Source organism: Leuciscus leuciscus, assembly GCF_965113295.1.
Source record: "Leuciscus leuciscus genome assembly, contig: SUPER_11_unloc_7, whole genome shotgun sequence".
NCBI classification, from domain to species: domain Eukaryota; kingdom Metazoa; phylum Chordata; class Actinopteri; order Cypriniformes; family Leuciscidae; genus Leuciscus; species Leuciscus leuciscus.
The window spans coordinates 36,482-54,631 of record NW_028118540.1 but is presented as its reverse complement, the minus strand read 5'-3'; the positions used below and the strand labels follow the sequence as shown (position 1 = coordinate 54,631).

The following is an 18,150-nucleotide window of genomic DNA, read 5'->3' as shown; positions in this document are numbered from 1 at the left end:
AACAAAAAAAAAAACACATATGCATGCATATACAAGTTTGTATCTGTTTTTTGTTGAGTATCAGATTACACACACACACACACACACACACACACACACAAACAGCTTTTCTGGATCATACAGTATATGCAATTTTTTACATTAAAAAATGGTGTATTAATAATCAATAAACCCCAGTTGCTTCAGTCTAGTAAATATTTCTTACATTTACTTTATAAACATAATTAAAGATTTTCTGAGCAAAAGGACCTTACTTAAAATTAAAAAAAAATAAAAAAATTAATCAGAGGACAGAAGGTATGAAGAAGATTGTGTACACGATGTTTCTCAGCAAAGTTTTGGTCATATTGATAATTTATAGGCCCTAGAAATTTGCATTTTAAATTTGATACAGTAGTAGGCTAATATATTCATAAATAGGCATTTACTTATTGTTCAACCGAATTTTACAAAGAATGTTTAGTTAAAGTTATGAGAGAATAAATGTTTTAAAATTCGTATTAAAATCTTGTAACATGCATTGCCAAACAAGCATTCTTTTTTTCCAATTAATTTAAACTCCCAAAGGGGAAACGTATCCTGGGAGATACAAACATTTACAGGCAGATTATGGAAAATGGAAAAATTAAATCCATAAAATTTCAACATAAACATAATAAACTAACACTTAAAAACAACTCTTCAAACATGCAAGTCTCCTCAAATATTGTAAATATGTGAAATGTATCACTGAAGGCGAGTAGATTTCCCACTACAGGAGGTCATGTTGTTTTTAAATGCTGTCCATGAGCTAAACAGAGAATGTATGAATGAAGTCACCAGATCTAAATATTCACAACAAACACCCTTTCAACATGAAAACTGAGAAATTAAACCAACACTTTCCCTGCTTATCTCAGGATACATCGCCCCTTTTAAGGTTAATTTTAAATTAAGAGAATAATTGAAGAGTTCAGATGCAAAAGCCTCTAAGTGCCATCTGAAATTTTCTTCTAGAATGATCATTTTTATCAAGCTCGTATATTTAAGTTCAGTAATTTCACTTAAATGGCAATGAAAATTACCTATTAATTGTCATTTAAGTGAAATTACTGAACTTAAATATACAAGCTTGATAAAAATGATCATTCTAGAAGAAAATTTCAGATGGCACTTAGAGGCTTTTGCATCTGAACTCTTCAATTATATGAATATACTATATGAATTATAAATAATTACAATTCATTTAATATAAACATAAAATTATTTCACTCTAAACTGCTTTAATTTGGAGTGAGAGATACAGGGGGAGTGGCTTTATTGCATCAGATACATGTCACTTTACTCACAGCTGATTGGTCCAGTTTTGGTTTGCGATCTCTAACACAGAATACATTCATTTTATTCAAGGTCATCCTCCAGCGCAAGTTACCATGGTGATCGAACCCGTTCAAAACCAATCCACCTTCTTGAGCCCGAAAAAATAGAGTTTGCTCAAAATAATCTCAAATTTACAAGGGGAGCAACTGAAGCTGGCTTCATGCAACAGGACACAGAAACAGTGGGAAACACTGCTGTAACAAACACCACTCACTGTCATTCTGAAGTGCTCCTGAAGAGCTTAATGAGCTGGTTCAGTGTGTTGGATCTGAACTCTGCTGATAGGTAGATCTCCAGGAACAGTTTTGGGCGCTCCAGATTTAGATTAACGAGATAGACACATGATTTACGTTTCCTGCTTCTGTGCATCAAAATCATACATAATATTGAACTATTCATTCGGGCATGTACATTCTTTCTCCGCAAGAACACAAGTCTGTTCTTAGATCTGAGAAACCACCCAGGAGAACCCCATCACGGCACATTTTGGATGTCTCTCTTGTCTGACAAACACACCTGAGATCTTGGAGTCTTTACTAACGAGCTGATGAGTTGAGTCAGTTGATTTTCCAAGATGGCGCCGCCCATACCCCCCATTAACGGCTCCAAACCCGTTCTTCAGAAAGTCTATGGGTGACGTCACAGACGCTTTGTCCATATTTTTTACAGTCTATGGTTTGTTCGAGCAAAAAAGTGTTAATTTGAGCAATTCCGTCAAAGAAGCAACACAAAGCCTGTAAAGCATTGAAATAAATATCAGTAAATATTGGAAACTTAAATAATATAAAGTTAAATCTATTAAAAAAATAAAAAAAAACCTTTCGTTTAATAGCCTACTTCCACACAAAGACGCGTGATTCCACATGACGCCTACAGTTCTGCGCTTTGAGAGGGATGTGGGACACGAGGAGGAAAGAGTCAGAGACCATCAATCTATTTTCTGATATCTTCATGTTCTCTTACGAGAGGTCTCTCGTACTTGCGTAAGAATATCTTACGCTAGGGGAAAACCTCTTTTCCTCGAGATATTGAAGCCAAAAATTATCCTTAATTTTGTAATAATGTAAAACGCATTGCAGCAGCATGCAGACATGGGCGAGACAGCTCGCGCGCCCATTGGCTGCTCTGCGGCAACTGCACCAGCCTATCGATGGAGGCTCCTCATGACGTCATAACCAATGAGGGCGCTTCGCGCCCAATACGTCATGTCCCGCCGAAATCGGGTGGGGCCAGGGCTATAAATACGGCCCAGAGAGGCTGGTTTGGTCAGTTTTTCATCTCTTCAGCGAGTTCACACATCGCTGGATCCTGAGAGGAAGCCGCGCCGTCTGACTACAAGCACCCAGCGGGATTATTCTGCATCTGAAGCTGCCGGTCGACAACTCGCCGCCTTCAGTCGCCATTCCTGCTAACGCTTTCCGGCGTACATATCCTTTTATTGCTGTGTGTGTGTTCGCCGCTGCGACACTCACACTTATCTCCTCTAAAAGAGCACGAGCGTCTTTTTCAAGATGCCTCGTTCATCCTGCGGCTCATGCCGAGCTCCACTCAGCGACGGGGACCACCATGTCATCTGTGTTTCCTGCCTGGGTGAGGATCACGCAGCTATCGCGCTCGCCGAGGGCGGCTGCCCTCATTGCGATCTTATGCCTATGGTGACTCTGCGGACTCGCCGGGCATTTTTTCGTGAAGCTGCGCCCGCGCCTTCACCCGCCGAGCTGCCGCGCCGTAAAAAGCGCCGCGCTCAACGGGTCCCTGAACCTCCTCCATCCCGCGAAAGCTCGCCGGTGCGCCCGCTAGCTTCGCCGCCTGCTTCACCTCAGTCTCTCACCGCCGGTCAGCGGCCGCCGTCTGCCGCCGCTTCCGCCATGGGGGACTATGAAGAAGCTGTGCGATTGGAGGACGACAGTTGCTCTCTCCTTTCGGGCAGTGAGGATTGGTCGAGCTCCGCGGACCTCGCACCACCCTCTCACCGCTCCTCGGGGAAAAGAGCCAGCATCGAGGCGGAGCTTATGCGTCTGCTCGAGCAGGCCGTCGAGAGCCTCGGCCTTGAGTGGTCGACGCCCCAGCAGCCTGCACTTAACCGCCTGGACGGCTGTTTTCTTCAAAGGGACCGCGCTTCTCAGCCTTCAAGACCAGCCCCTTTCCTTCCTGAGCTTCACGAAGAGGTAGCTAAGTCTTGGAGCGCTCCCTTTTCAGCCAGAGTGCGTGCTCCCGTGTCCGCAGCATTCTCCGTAGTCGACGGTGCTAAGGACAAAGGATACCACTCTCTCCCTCCCGTCGAGGAAGCGGTAGCCGCCCATCTTTGCCCGCCCTCTGCTGGACGGCGTGCTAAGACGGCGCTGCCATCAAAAGCCTGCCGCGCTACCTCGTCACTGCACGGTCGCGCTTATACCGCCGCCGGGCAGGCTGTCTCGGCGCTTCATTCTATGGCCATACTCCAGATCTTCCAGGCCAACCTTCTCCGCAAAATGGACGAGGAAGGACCGGAAGCTGTGAACCTTACGGATTTAAGGAGCGCGAAGGATCTCGCCCTTCGCGCCACAAAGTCCGCCGCGCAGGCCATGGGGCGGAATATGGCTTCTCTCACCGTGGCTGAGAGACACTTATGGCTTACGCTCTCGGAGATGCCGGACTCGGAGCGCTCCGCGTTTCTCGACGCCCCCGTCTCCCCCGCTGGCCTCTTCGGATCCTCTGTCAAAGACTTCGCAGACAGATTCGCCGAAGTTCAAAAGACATCGCAGGCCATGAAACATTTCCTGCCCAAGCGCTCGAGCTCCGCAGCAGGTCGCTCAAAACAGCCGTCTGCTCGCAGCTCCCAGCCGCAACCCTCAGCTGCCGCCGCCCCACAGCGCCGACAGACCAGGGATCAGAGACCGCGCTCTCGCTCCGCCGGCCGCCGCCCCCCGCCGCGTGGGCCACGGCCGAAGGTTGAGTTAAAGCCCGAGGCCTCTAAGTCTTCCTAGCCAGTTTACGGAAGCGACGGTGTCCAAGTCCCGCTGCGGCCGGATTTCCACCAAAGATTTTCGCTCGTTCAGTTCCAATAATTGCGACTGTTCCAGCTTATTCAGCAGTAAACAAGTCGGCAGTACAGCCCGCTTGCCTGCACACAAACGCCGTTTTTACGGCGACCCAGATAAATCCCAAAAAGAGTGTATTTTCTGGTATTCCGGCCACGGCCGATGGTGTTATGAGTGTAGTAAAAATGCCCACTGCCCAGTGCCCATTCCTACACACAGACACGGCCCGCCACACACGGCCCGCACAAATAAAATCGACTTATGTCGGTTGTGCACCAAATGTAGTGATTGTGCCCACGTCCCAGTGCCCGCAAACACTACACGCTACATGTCTCACGGTTTCTGTAAAAACGAAACCAACGCACATACAGTCTGCACAAACAGACGGTGTTCTCAGCGTTATGCATGGGCCCGTTGTCCCGCGCCCGCATTCGCTCACAGACATATTAAACCCCACGGGGCTCACCACGCTCGCTCTCTCTCAGCACACAGCTGCAGGAGAACTGAGCGCGGGCAGGCTGCCCGCTGTGATCAGCGCGCCCCCAGTCTCGCACGCTGCAAACGCGGCGCTCATGTTACAGCACACTGTTGCTCTCCGCGCGCCACTTGGCCGCGATCAGAGCCCAGATATCATTCAACCCCTAGCCACTCACGCGAAAGCGTGGACAGAGCTCCCCGGGGTATCGAAGTGGGTGCTGAGCATTATAGAAAGAGGCTATTCGCTACAGTTTGGTCGACGCCCGCAACGCAAAGCGGCGCGAATCGAAACTACGGTGAAAAAGGAAGTAGCACACCTACTTCGAGCCGAAATAGCGAAGTTACTGAGAAAAGGGGCTATAGAACCCTTATCACAAACTCAGAGCGAAGGGGGCATGTACAGCAGATATAAAAGGTACTTAGTTCACCTTTAATCAAAAAATACTTTGCCTCGAGAAAAGGACAGTAACAAGTTAAGACCTTCCGCGCTGGTCGGATGCCGGACTTTGGGACGATTTAGCGTGAGCTTACAAATCACTTACAGTTCAATAAGCTCAATAACACAGCAGCAGAAAAAGGCTGAACATTTCAAATATAGGAGACTTTACATTGTGTTTCATGTGTGAGTCATATATGATCTTACCACAGTGTCTCCAGTTTACAGTGAGGATCCTCCAGTACAGCAGAGAGCAGATGAACTGAATCTCCTAGTTTATTCTCAGACAGATCCAGATCTCTCAGGTGTGAGGGGTTTGATCTCAGAGCTGAAGCCAGAGCAGAACAACCTTCATCTGTGACTCCACAATCCCTCAACCTGTAGAGAACAATGACACACTCTTCACTCTCTCAGTTCAGATCAGATCAGTTTAACACAAGGGTCCGCAGCCGTACTGCAGGGGGTCCGTCAATTAATGCTTGATCACAAATCATTTTTTGTTAAAAAATTAAAACATGGGTAAAAAAACATCACAAAGTCAAATTTAAATATAAACACTCTCAAACGAATGCAAGATCTTCCTCAAACAATCTTCATCTGTGACTCCACAATATTTCAACCTGTAGAGAACAATGACGCTGTGTAAACAGTGTGTAAAATGACCATTTTATTAAAGATTGCAATGTGTGATGTGATTTGAATGTAGTGACAAGCAATGCCTCTATATCCTACACTGCTTTATAAAGGATGCCGGTTCTCCATGAACTTGAGGAGAAACTGAGGGACAAATACCATGCAGTGCTGTAACTATGGAGTGATAAAGAGATAACATTAATAACACCTGAAGTGTAACTTTATCAATTAAATGTACTATATTTTAGTTCAATAATATTAATTTAATATTTTGAAGATATTTTTGTTTCTAAATATTTGTCCAATAATGATCCATTAATGGCCATTTAAAATAATATTTTTTTCTAATATGTTTATTACTTATATTACAATTAGATTTCATGCTTAGCATTTAGCATGCTAATATATGCTATTGCTAATTAATAGTTTCGTAGCAATCTAATACAATCTTATAACTCAGTCATGTGACACAAATATAAGAAATTGAATGAATTAATCCAGTTAGGGAACCATATTAAAATCACTTTAAAACTTCTTCATTGGGTTACTTGGAAATGACTTGATTCCACGATGTTGACATTATGTGAACAAATTATCTTTGTTGAACTTAATTGGTTCATGTGGAGCTGATGTGCATGATTCAATCATTTAAATCCAACACACTTTTTCAGTGCATTGTTTTCTGTATTTTAAAACGAATTTTGGATTTACTGTAAATCCCTCTGGTCCTCTTCGTTTAGGGGTCACACTTGGCTCCTTCACAGTCAAAAGTGACCGAAGCCTTAAAAAGTAAAAATTTTTTTTGCTTTTTTTTTTCAGGAAAACCAATGTAATATATTTTTGTTCAATAATATTTTTTTTTTATTATTTCGAATTTAGAAAGGTTTCTATGGTACTATGCAATAATTATAAATAAAAAAATGTATGAGCATTTTGTTCCATTAGAATTCATATTTTTATTTGTATTATTATTATTTTTCAATAAATGCAACATGTCACATTAGTGCAGGCCTTTAAAATCCATTTTTTTAAGTGAGAAAAGCGTCATCCAGTGGCGTTAAAAAGTAAAAACTTGTGTAATGTCGTGTAACCGCCTGTAGGCTGTACTGTTGCTCACTATATAAATACATAGAGAGGCTTTTTGATTCCCATTGTTTTTTTAGACATGATTTCTCCATTTTATTAGTTTTTTAAAATGTATTTAGATATATATTTAGACATTCTAAAAGACTACGTTTTGTCAAGGTTTAGATATTTTTGTTACATAAGTATCAGGTTTTGCATTATGATTACAATCAAACAATAATGTTTGGTTAGAAAAGGAACACAATGCAAGCATTTTTGTTAATCAGTATTTGATCATTAAAAAAATCTAACAAAATAAGGGATGGATAGTGATAATTCAAAACACTTTATAAAGACATTTTGCAATTAATTGGTATTTTATTCAGTTTAATTCTATAAATGGTAATAAAACTTCAGAAGGGAACAGCAATTATGATCCAACAGCAAAAACAATAAAATAACATAACAGCAAACAATCATTATCAAACTGTAGGTTAAAAAACAGGAATAAAAATGTAATTATAATAATAAATATTATTTTAACTATGTACATACAAACTGTAATTATTTTATGTATTGTTGCATATGCAGCAGATATCAGGAACACCTATTAGGCTAAAATAAGACCAAACAATTATTATTTGTTTGTTTGTTTGTTTGTTTGTGTGTGTGTGTGTGTGTGTGTGTGTGTGTGTGTGTGTGTGTGTGTGTGTGTGTGTGTGTGTGTGAGAGAGAGAGAGAGAGAGAGAGAGAGAGATCTTTTGTATTTTTTAATTTATTGATTTTATTTCGCATATTCTCAAAGTTTGCTGTTGCAGTCTTACCAGTTAATTTCTTTGTGTGTGTGTGTGTGTGTGTGTGTGTGTGTGCGCATTTGAGCGAGTCTCTTTTGTATTTTTCTTCATTTATTGATTTTATTTTGCATATTATCAAAATTTGCTGTTGCAGTCTTACCAGATCATTTCTCTCTCTGTGTGTGTGTGAGTGTGTGTGCGAGTGTGTGTGCGTGTGTTTGAGCGAGAGAGAGTCTCTTTTGTATTTTCTTCATTTATTGATTTTATTACGCATATTCTCAAAATTTACTGTTGCAGTCTAACTAGTTCATTTCTCTCTGTGTGTGTGTGTGTGTGTGTGTGTGTGTCTGTGTGTGTCTGTGTTTGTTAATTTACAGTATGCATATTCCATAACAACCCGGCCCTCTACAAGAGTTTTAAACATTCCAAGCAAATCAGCATCTTCTCCTTCATTCTTACATGTATGGGATTTTAAAATAGACAGCTTTGCCTGTCCCACAAGAAAATTACCAAGTGTACATTGTACCTTCCATTCTTTCTTATACTTCACACCAAAAATGAACATATTTTTTGTAAACATAAAACCAAGCTTAGTAAACATTTTATCCAACAATTCAAACAAAGGAATTAATCTTGAACAATCACAAAAAAAATGAAAAACAGTATCGAGAATATTGCAAAAAGGCATGCAGATAAAACCATCTCATTAAATTTTGATACAAAACTGTTAGTTGCCGCACAATGGAGTACTCTCCACTGGAGGTCCCCAGACCTCTTAGGAATGGGGGGCTTATACAAACACCTCCATGATGGAGTTATTTCCGAAGAAATTGATAGATGTTCTCTCCATTTAGTATCAACACATCTTTTCAATTGAGTATAAAACAAGGATTTCACACACATACAATATAATATCTTTTTGCCAACATTATGAAACAATACATCTTCAAATCTTTTCAATAAAGTATCATTTAAATCTTCATCCAAATTAAGACTTGAAGATCTGGAAAAATCATAGGCCTTTCATCATTCTCAATAAAATTGTTTACATAGGTCAAGAAAGACTGAGGAAAAGATTTTTTAAGATCTCCAATTATCCCTTCAACACATCTTTCTGATCTAAGCCCAACTCTATTAGCTATAGATTTAGCCGTATACCATTGACCCTTTGAAAAATCAATTAAATCTTTTACAGTAGCTATTCCTGTGTTTAAAAACTTGTCAATTACTGAACTCAGAATGGAAGAATTCCTTTTAAAGAGAGGATTAAAAAACAATGGTTCTAAAACACCATAATGTTTATCATCATCTCTCAATTTTTTAAACATTTGCCAGGCCTTTAATACAGTCACATAAAAGTTAGAAGAAGAAACACTTACTCTTGGATTTGGATTTTGGACAGATTTTTCAATTAGGAATAACTGCTTAGCTAATCCAACTCCCCCAATACTTTGTAAAACAGACAAACCTAATGCAATCCAGGGTATCTTATCTGAACAATATAATAGCCTTTGTAATGTTTGAAACCTCATTGTCTTAACTCTCGCCTCCAGATTTATAAGTCCTTGACCACCTTCTACAACTGGGAGATACAAAACTCCAGGAGGAAGCCAATGATAAACCATCCCAAAAGAATTTAACAAAGACTTTTTGAATACCAGTCAATAACTCTTCAGGGGGATTCAACACTGTAAATCTGTGCCACAACATTGAGGCTGCCAGATTATTAACGATTAAACATCTCCCTCTGAAAGATAACCTCGGGAGAATCCATCTCCACTTCTGTAGTTTCCCCACAATTTTATCAACTAATCCTTCCCAATCATTTTTCATATAAGTATCAGATCCTAAATATACCCCAAGAACTTTAAAACCATCTTTGATCCATTGACATTGTTGTGGGATTTGAGGAGGATCTATATCCCTCCACTCGCCTAACAGAAGGGATGTACATTTATCCCAATTGATTCTAGCAGATGTAGCTTTTTGAAAAGTTTTCAAACTAGAAGTCAAAGCAGCCATATCATCAATGTTCCTTATGAAAACAGTTATATCATCAGCATAAGCTGTGAGTTTTACAGGTGGGATCTCTGGAAAACCAGGAATACAGAATCCATATAGTCGTTTCCTCAAATGTGACAACAAAGGCTCAATAGAAATTGAATATAGAAGTCCTGAAAGAGGGCATCCTTGTCGTATACCTCTTGTTACTGCAAAAGGTCTAGTTAGACAACCATTAATCTTAAGCATACTAGATGTTACACTGTAAAGCAGTTTAATACAAGAGACAAATTGTGGTCCAAAGCCAAAGGCCTTCAGAGTCTTTAGTAAATAAAAGTGATCCACTCTGTCAAAAGCTTTTTCTTGATCTAAAGATAAGAGTCCAATATCAATTTGATGTTTTTTAGCAACTGCAATAATGTCTCTTAGCAAAAACAAGTTGTCGAAAATTGTCCGCTCAGGGATACAGTATGACTGATCTTCATGAATTATAGTTGCCATACATTTCTTCAACTTATTAGTTATAGCTTTTGACAGGATCTTAAAATCAGTACACAGCAACGACACAGGGCGCCAATTCTACAAAAGTCCAAGATCTCCTTTCTTAGGGATTAATGTCAACACTGCCCTCCGACAGCTTAGGGGTAAAACACCTTGATTAAAGGACTCCAAAAAAACATCATACAAATCATGTCCAATCACATTCCAAAAGCTTTTAAAAAACTCAGCAGAGAGATCATCCACACCAGAAGATTTGCCACTGTTCAGCCCTTGCACAGCACTTAAAAGCTCATCAAAAGTCAAGAATTCTTCCAATTCCATCTTTTCTTCTTTAGACAACTGTGGAAGATCTAGAAGAAGTTCTTCAACTGCTACTTCATCACAAAATTCGGACTGATAAAGTTTTTCATAAAAAGAAATAGCAGAAACTATCATTTCTCGTTGATTGGTTATTTCTTTGCCATTAGGAAGTTTCAGTTTGTGAAAAAATTTCTGCTCTTTAGATTTTTTTCTCCAGTCCGAAAAAAAAAAGCAGTTGGAGCATCCATTTCATTGCACTTCACATATCTTGTTCTGACAAGTGTCTCCTTCTCCTGCTCTTCCAATAAATCCTTCAAAAGGCCTTTGTTCTCTTTAATGATATCACCTCCTCCCTGATTGCTGAGACTTTGTTGAAGAATTTCTTGCTCTATCATCTTCATCTTCACTTTCAAGTTCTCAGTATTATTTGCTGTGTATTGTTGACAAAAAACCTTTATCTGGACTTTTCCCAGATCCCACCATTGACTAAGAGATGAATAACTACCTCTCTCTTCTCTCCAAGACTTCCACAAAAGACCAAAAGAGTGCACAAAGATGTGATCTTGAAGTAATGTATTATTAAAGTGCCACTGTGACTTATAGGATTTAGGTGACAAGACAGACATAGACATAGAGATATAATGATGATCTGATATAGATGTAGGGGAAATACGATTACTAAAAAATCTTCCTTTATTGCATTCCTCAATATAAAAACGATCCAATCTGGCAGCAGAAACCTTATTTGAATTAATTTTCAGCCAAGTATATTGTTTAACTTGAGGATAAACATCCCTCCACAAATCTACAAGACTATGTCTATTAATTAAAGATTTAAGAACATCAGGTTTTTCCTGGCTGAAAATGAGGCGGAGGTAGCAAAATCCGATAGCTCGGTTCCTCTAGGGGGGTCCGGGGGCATGCCCCCCCGTAAGAAAATTTTGTACATTTCAAAGATAAATGCATTAATCTGGTGCATCTTTTTATGTATAATGACCACTAGAAGGTGAAAAACTTTTTTTCAAGCATGTATTTATTTATTTTTAGGCATTTTAATAATCAGATAATTTGATTTTATTTACAGTTCATAGGGGGCCATGAAATTACAAAACAGTACTAGTAAATTACGTGACTGCTACTTGTGATAGCTTATTTTATAAAAACGGCAGAAGAATTTCGGCTATTGCCTAAGTCAGGCTGGCTCTATGGATATATTTTAAGTAACCTAACTAGTTTGAGAGCCGAAGCTTAAGAAAAACAGTATCGGTACCTGGCTGTGACAAGTGAAGGCACTTCGATGCTGCAGAGAAGGTGCTTCTTGACTTTCGTGCGTCTGTGGAGGTTGTGATAACTGACAGGTGATGTTGAAAAGGGGGAGGGGCAGGGGCTCGTGCGCTTTCGCAGAAATTTACCTTGCTCCGTTTGAGACAAGCACGTTTTGGTGCTTAAAGCCCTGCATTTCAGCCCGAGCCCGACGTGCCAATATTATTATTATTGACTTATTTATGCCCCTAGGGCCGGGCTTCGGGCCAATTCTCACGTCATAATTCACATGCGGCCGGGCCTCTGGCTTTTTTGGGGTTATCCTTCTTTTTATATTTTTAGACATTAATTTAAAAAATATGAGAAGCTGACGACGACGATAGAAAAACAAACATAGAAAGACATTTCATAACCTCATAACTTTCATAATCTTATAATTACACAGTGACATATGACTGACATGACAGTCTCATGCACGCACGCACGCACGCACACACACACACACACATACGCACGCACGTACACACACACAGAAGGTTTCCCATCAGCGCGACCCACGATTCACCTCATGTGCAAATAATGGAGAATATTAAGAGAAAAAATCACAGATGGCCAACTTAAAACGCAGCGGGAAGAGTGATAGAAGAGAGGAGGACTGGGTTAAAACCTTAGGCTACACTGTGGATGCTATTCTTTTTCTCCACGATGCTCTGTAAAAGACTGCTCTAACTTTTCGTTTCATTGGACTTTATTTTCGTTTAACTGTTGGAAACTACGGATGCTTTTTGTTTGATTGGACTTTTATTTTCGTTTAACTGTTGGAAACTACTAGAAAAAAGAATGGCCATGTTCTGTCGTGCATTTTTGAGGTAAGATAACCTGCAAGTTTATTTTATTTAATTGGTTTAGATAGGCTATTGCTCCTTTCGTTTGCGAGCGCTGGTTCGAGCAGCCTGAGCCTGCCTCAGTATTTCAAAAAAAGTTGTTTTACTCACTGTGGTTTAATAAATAATCATTTGTTAAATTAACTGTCTGTGTGATATGCTTGAAGTGTTTTATAGCCTATCTATGGATTGTAGCCAAGTAAAGTAGCCTATTAGCGTTGATTTGAGAGGCTAAATTGATCAAACATGTTGTAGGCTATACTCGCTGTCGGTTCGGCTTCATTTAAAAAAAAAATGCTCCAAAACATTTGTCTAAATTAACATGATAAAGAAATGAAAAGAAACATAACTAACAAACCTGACCTATTTTAATGGCTGCAAATAGGGCAGGCTGCCGCGGTGTAATAATAATAATAAAAAAAACGGACTCGGGCTGATAATTCTGATGAGCTGTCGGACTTGTGCTTGAGCGTCTCGGGCCAGGGCCGGGCTCGTGCTTATTCTGATGCAGTCGAAATGCGCAGAACGGTTTGAGAATGGAATGGAACCCGGCCGTGAACCCGCTGCCGAATCGTGTCGGTGGAAAAGAGGTATCTAATCATGTGATTCCGTCTTGAGTTTTTGTCGACAGACGGAGGCGGCCCGAAATTTGACGGAGGCGGCTGCCTCATAATTCTCTTTGCAGGAAAAACCCTGTTCATGATTCCTATCCAATTTATGATCTACCGTACAATTAAAATCACCCCCTATAACAACAATCTTATCATCTGAACACTTCAACAATTCTTCAGAAAGTTTCAGAAAAAAGTCACAGCGCTCGCTTCCTATATTAGGAGCATAGATATTATAAAAAGAAAAAATATTATTGCCTATTATTAAATCAGCTCTAAGAAGGCGTCCTGGTATTATTTCTAAGAAAACTGGATTATCTTTAACACGCTTTGAGAATAAAAACGCAACACCAGCACTCACGTTCGTACCATGACTAAGACTAATACTGCCCTCCCATTCATTTATCCAATCTGTCTCATTACAGGCATCAGTATGAGTCTCTTGCAACAAAATTACATCTGCTTAGCCCCTTTCACACAGAGATTCCGGAAAATACACGGATAAAGTGACCCGGGATTTGACACGGGTTCGTTTGATTTGGTTCATTCACACTGCCAGTGATTTTCCGGAATCAGAGAGCGCGTTCACACACAACCCGTGTATGTTCCGGAAAGACGCGTGACGTATAAGGTACGCGTCGAAAAGCGGAAGTGTTTGCATTGCTTTGAACAACATGGCAGCTGATCAGGCATTAGATGTTGCTGTTCAAACTTTGTTGTTTATGTACAACATGTTTCGTGGTCAAATCACAATTTTATTTTCGATTTTGAGTTCTTTTCAACGTGTTAATTCGATACAGAATACGCTGGAAGTTAAATTGGCGGAGAGTATGAAAGAAAATGAAGCAGCGAGACGTAAAGCACGGAGACGCCATCGGATGCTAAAAGCTATAGTTCTTTGTACACGGCTCATGCAACTGGGTGTTTCGAAGAGAAGACTGTGGATGGTACAAAGACCTCAAGGGGCTGTGTTTTGGTCAAATGTCCTGGAAAACTTCAACGAAGATCAGTGGCGGCAGCACTTTCGGATGTCATGGGACACGTTTGAGTTTGTTCTGCAACTTGTTGAGCTAAGCCTGAGACGCAAGCTTACAAACTGGAGAAAGCCCCTTGAACCACGCCGTAGATTGGCTATTGTTTTGTGGTGGTATGCTACCCCTGGCGAGTACCGTACAATCAGTTGTCTCTTTGGTGTGGGGCTATCCACTGTTTGTACACTGGTTCACGAAGTCACTGCAACACTGAAGACAAAGCTTTTGAAACGTTTCATCTCCTTGCCCAAAGGAGAAGCTCTTCAAAAGGCTTTAAATGGGTTCGCTGAACGTGGGTATCCTTTGTGTGCTGGTGCCATAGACGGTAGTCACATCCCTATAATTGCTCCCCAAGAAGATGCTACAGCTTACTACAATCGTAAGGGATGGCATTCGATTGTACTTCAAGCTGTTGTGGACCACAATTTCTGGTAAGAATGTAGTTCCTAAGCTATTGTGTTCATTACAGAAATTTGATAAATTTTTATGTGTCCATATATTAATGCCATGTCTCTTTATTAGCTTTACAGATGTATATGTGGGCTGGCCTGGGCGCACACATGACGCTCGTGTGTTGTCCAACTCTCCCATTTTCAAAATGGCAGAGCAACAGGGTGGATACCTGTTTCCTCGTGAGGTACGCAATATTTGTTTTACTGGCACATTTTATTTGTCATGTTTTGATATCAAGATGCAAGTGTATTAAGCCATGTATGACATTAACAGCTGCATTGTAAAAAATTGCATTGTGATTTATGTATTTTTACATTTATTTTTTAACAGAACTCAATGACAGTGAATGATGTCGAGGTTCCTGTCCATTTAATCGGCGATGCGGCATACCCCCTCAAGAACTGGCTTATGAAGGGTTTCACAAACCACCATGCCCTGACCCCTCAACAACGACACTTCAACTACCGACTGAGCTCAGCACGGATGGTTGTGGAGAACGCCTTTGGTCGCCTTAAAGGTCGTTGGAGGTGTTTGCTTAAGCGCAACGATGTTGACACTGCTCTGATGTCTGATGTTGTTGCTGTTTGTTGTGTTCTGCACAATATTTGTGAGCTGAACAAAGAAGTTTATTTGCCTGACTGGAACATCACAGATGATTTGCAAGAGCCTGATCAAGATATGTTTCAGGGGGTGGGAGGACATAATTGTCAAGGAATTCGTGAGGCTATGATGACTCTCTTGTCTTGACTCGTGTTACTTTACCTGCACAACCATTTCACACCATGTCAAAGTTTTTCAATAAAAATGATTTATTGTAAAACTATTCAATAAGTTTGTCAGTCACTTTTTTTCATAACTGAAATAATGGAGTGTGGTCACAGATGATAAATAAACTATTTGAAATATAATTTGAAAAACATTTTATGTACATTTAATCATTTAGCAGCTTGTCCGAGTTAGCCCAGCATTTTTTGTTTTTTTAAGATATAGAAAAGTGACTTCAGTAGTTTGTATTTCAATTAAATGAAATCTATTTAATATTTATCTTTTTTTAAATACATTACGTATTTTAAATGTAATTGATGTATTAATATGGCACTGTACACAGTTATTTTGAAAAAGCAATAATGAAGCACACACCAATATGTTGAACACAAACTTTTATATGCAAATAAAACATATACATTATATGAAACAATACAAAGTGTTTAATCTAGATTGCAAATATAAATTAGAGCACAAATGAAAACACTTAAAGAAAAAAATATTTTAAAACTCTTTGAAATATACAGTACTATATACACTATTCCTAATCCAGCTGTAGAAACGAAGAGGATGACAACGGCGTGAATGTGCTGTTTTCCGTTTCTTCTGATGTGCTTGGGATATTGAACCGGGTATGACGTGGAGGCACATAATAATGTGTGGGTGCCAGAGCTGGCATGTGGCGTAGGAGTTCACCCAAAAAACAGTTTTGGGTCTCTTGTAGCTCGCGCAGCATTAAAATATACTATGACTATATACTATTCCTAATCCAGCTGTAGAAACGAAGAGGATGACAACGGCGTGAATGTGCTGTTTTCCGTTTCTTCTGATGTGCTTGGGATATTGAACCGGGTATGACGTGGAGGCACATAATAATGTGTGGGTGCCGGAGCTGGCATGTGGCGTAGGAGTTCACACAAAAAACGGTTTTGGGTCTCTTGTAGCTCGCGCAGCATCGACATCTGCCTTGCCAGTTCATCTTCCCTTGCCAGACTCGCCTCTCTCCTCAGTCGCTCCTCGTATTCCCTCTGCTCTGCCAAGCGAACACGCTCCCTCTCCTCAAAGTCTGTCCATTTCAAAAAATAGGTCCTTCACCTCTTTCATAATTGTTTGAGTCCTTGAAAGGGGCTTTCTGGCCTTTTTAGCTGGAGGTGGTTGAGGCGATTCTGAAAAGACAAACCCAAAAGTTGTATTATTACCCAGGAATACACATGTGATGTATGGCAGACAAAACACAAACTAAAGACTACAACCATGGGGACATTTTAAAACACTTAAACTTGGCTTGATGCATGAACACAGTGATATTAGAGGGCCAAATTTACTATAAAGCTTATTTATTAATACTGTATACTATATACAGGGAAGAATATACTTAATATGACGTTTTGCACGTTAGATTTCAGTGCGATTCTGGCTTTTTTCACGTTCATTGTTTTAGAATGTCCCCAACAATATAGTTAATGGTTATATAGCTCACCTGAACAAATTTCTCTAGGGTTTTCTTCAATGGTCTCCGGACTGGAGGCAACTGAGGGCAAGGGAGAAGCAGAAGAAGAGGAAAATGCGGAGGAACAAGACGGTTCTGGTGATAACTCCTCTTCGTCATTTGTACACGAAGGAAAAGACGAGTCCATACTCCCCAGTAGTGCCACTGGGTTTGCCGAGTGGCTCGTTCCCCATATGCCGTAGCACAGGTCGTAGAAAGGCCAGTCTAATCTTCCGCTACCGCTCTTTCCATTGTAGTCGTGAACTTGGTGGAATTTTTTACGCAGCGCCTTAAGTTTACTTATGATCTGCGCTTTCGATCTCGAGAAACCACGCTCGATCATTTTTTTCCGGATTCGGTCGTACACTAACGCATCACGTACCGTTCCACAAAGCTGGCGAACGATCTCAGCTTCGGCGCGGATTGCAAGGAGCTCTCGGGTCTCTGCTTCAGTCCAGTTTGCAGACATTTTTTCGTTCTTTCTTGTATCGATGACAAACACAAACTTTCTTCTAGAGTAACAGAGTCGCACGATAACTACGTCATTGCGAAGGCTCGTGCATCGTCACTACGACACACCCCTTACGGCATTTGTCCTGGCTTTTGTTCACACAGCGCGCGTTCCGGGTCTGAACACGGCAATGTTACTAGGTCCCGACCCAGCATCGATCCCGGCTTAAATCCCGGGTCGAGTTTGCGTTCACACAGAAGGCGCTCCGGCAATTTGCCGGCAATTTGCCGGGTTCAAAGTGCTGTGTGAAAGGGGCTCTTTTTTAAGTTGTAAATACTTAAATAAAGTCACTCTCTTTCGTACATCCCTACATCCATTTATATTTAAGGATCCGATATTAAAGGATACCATCAGGATGAAAAAAGATAAAATGAATAAATGCCAATATAGATGTAATTTCCAATACATAATAGGCTACCTCTTTAAGGACTTTTCTTTACTCTTTTTCTGACAGCACTTACAAACTTTTTTAAACGATAACGCTTAGGCTGATCTAATTCCTCAAGTGTTGCTTTCTTCATAGCCATAGCAGAGGAATCAATAAAAAGCTTCAAATC

At 40.5% G+C, this 18,150-nt stretch overlaps 1 protein-coding gene across 1 annotated transcript; it reads left to right on the top strand.

Annotated features, from left to right (window-relative positions):
- Positions 1 to 14,372: 14,372 nt before the first annotated feature.
- On the top strand, positions 14,373 to 15,651 carry LOC309510270 (uncharacterized protein; the record flags this gene model as incomplete). The annotated part of the gene is made up of 3 exons (XM_082191279.1): positions 14,373 to 14,806; positions 14,898 to 15,012; positions 15,159 to 15,651. The coding sequence occupies 3 exons, from the start codon at positions 14,373 to 14,375 to the stop codon at positions 15,573 to 15,575; spliced, it is 966 nt and encodes a 321-aa protein (XP_082047405.1). The 3' UTR covers positions 15,576 to 15,651.
- Between the last annotated feature and the right edge of the window lie 2,499 nt (positions 15,652 to 18,150).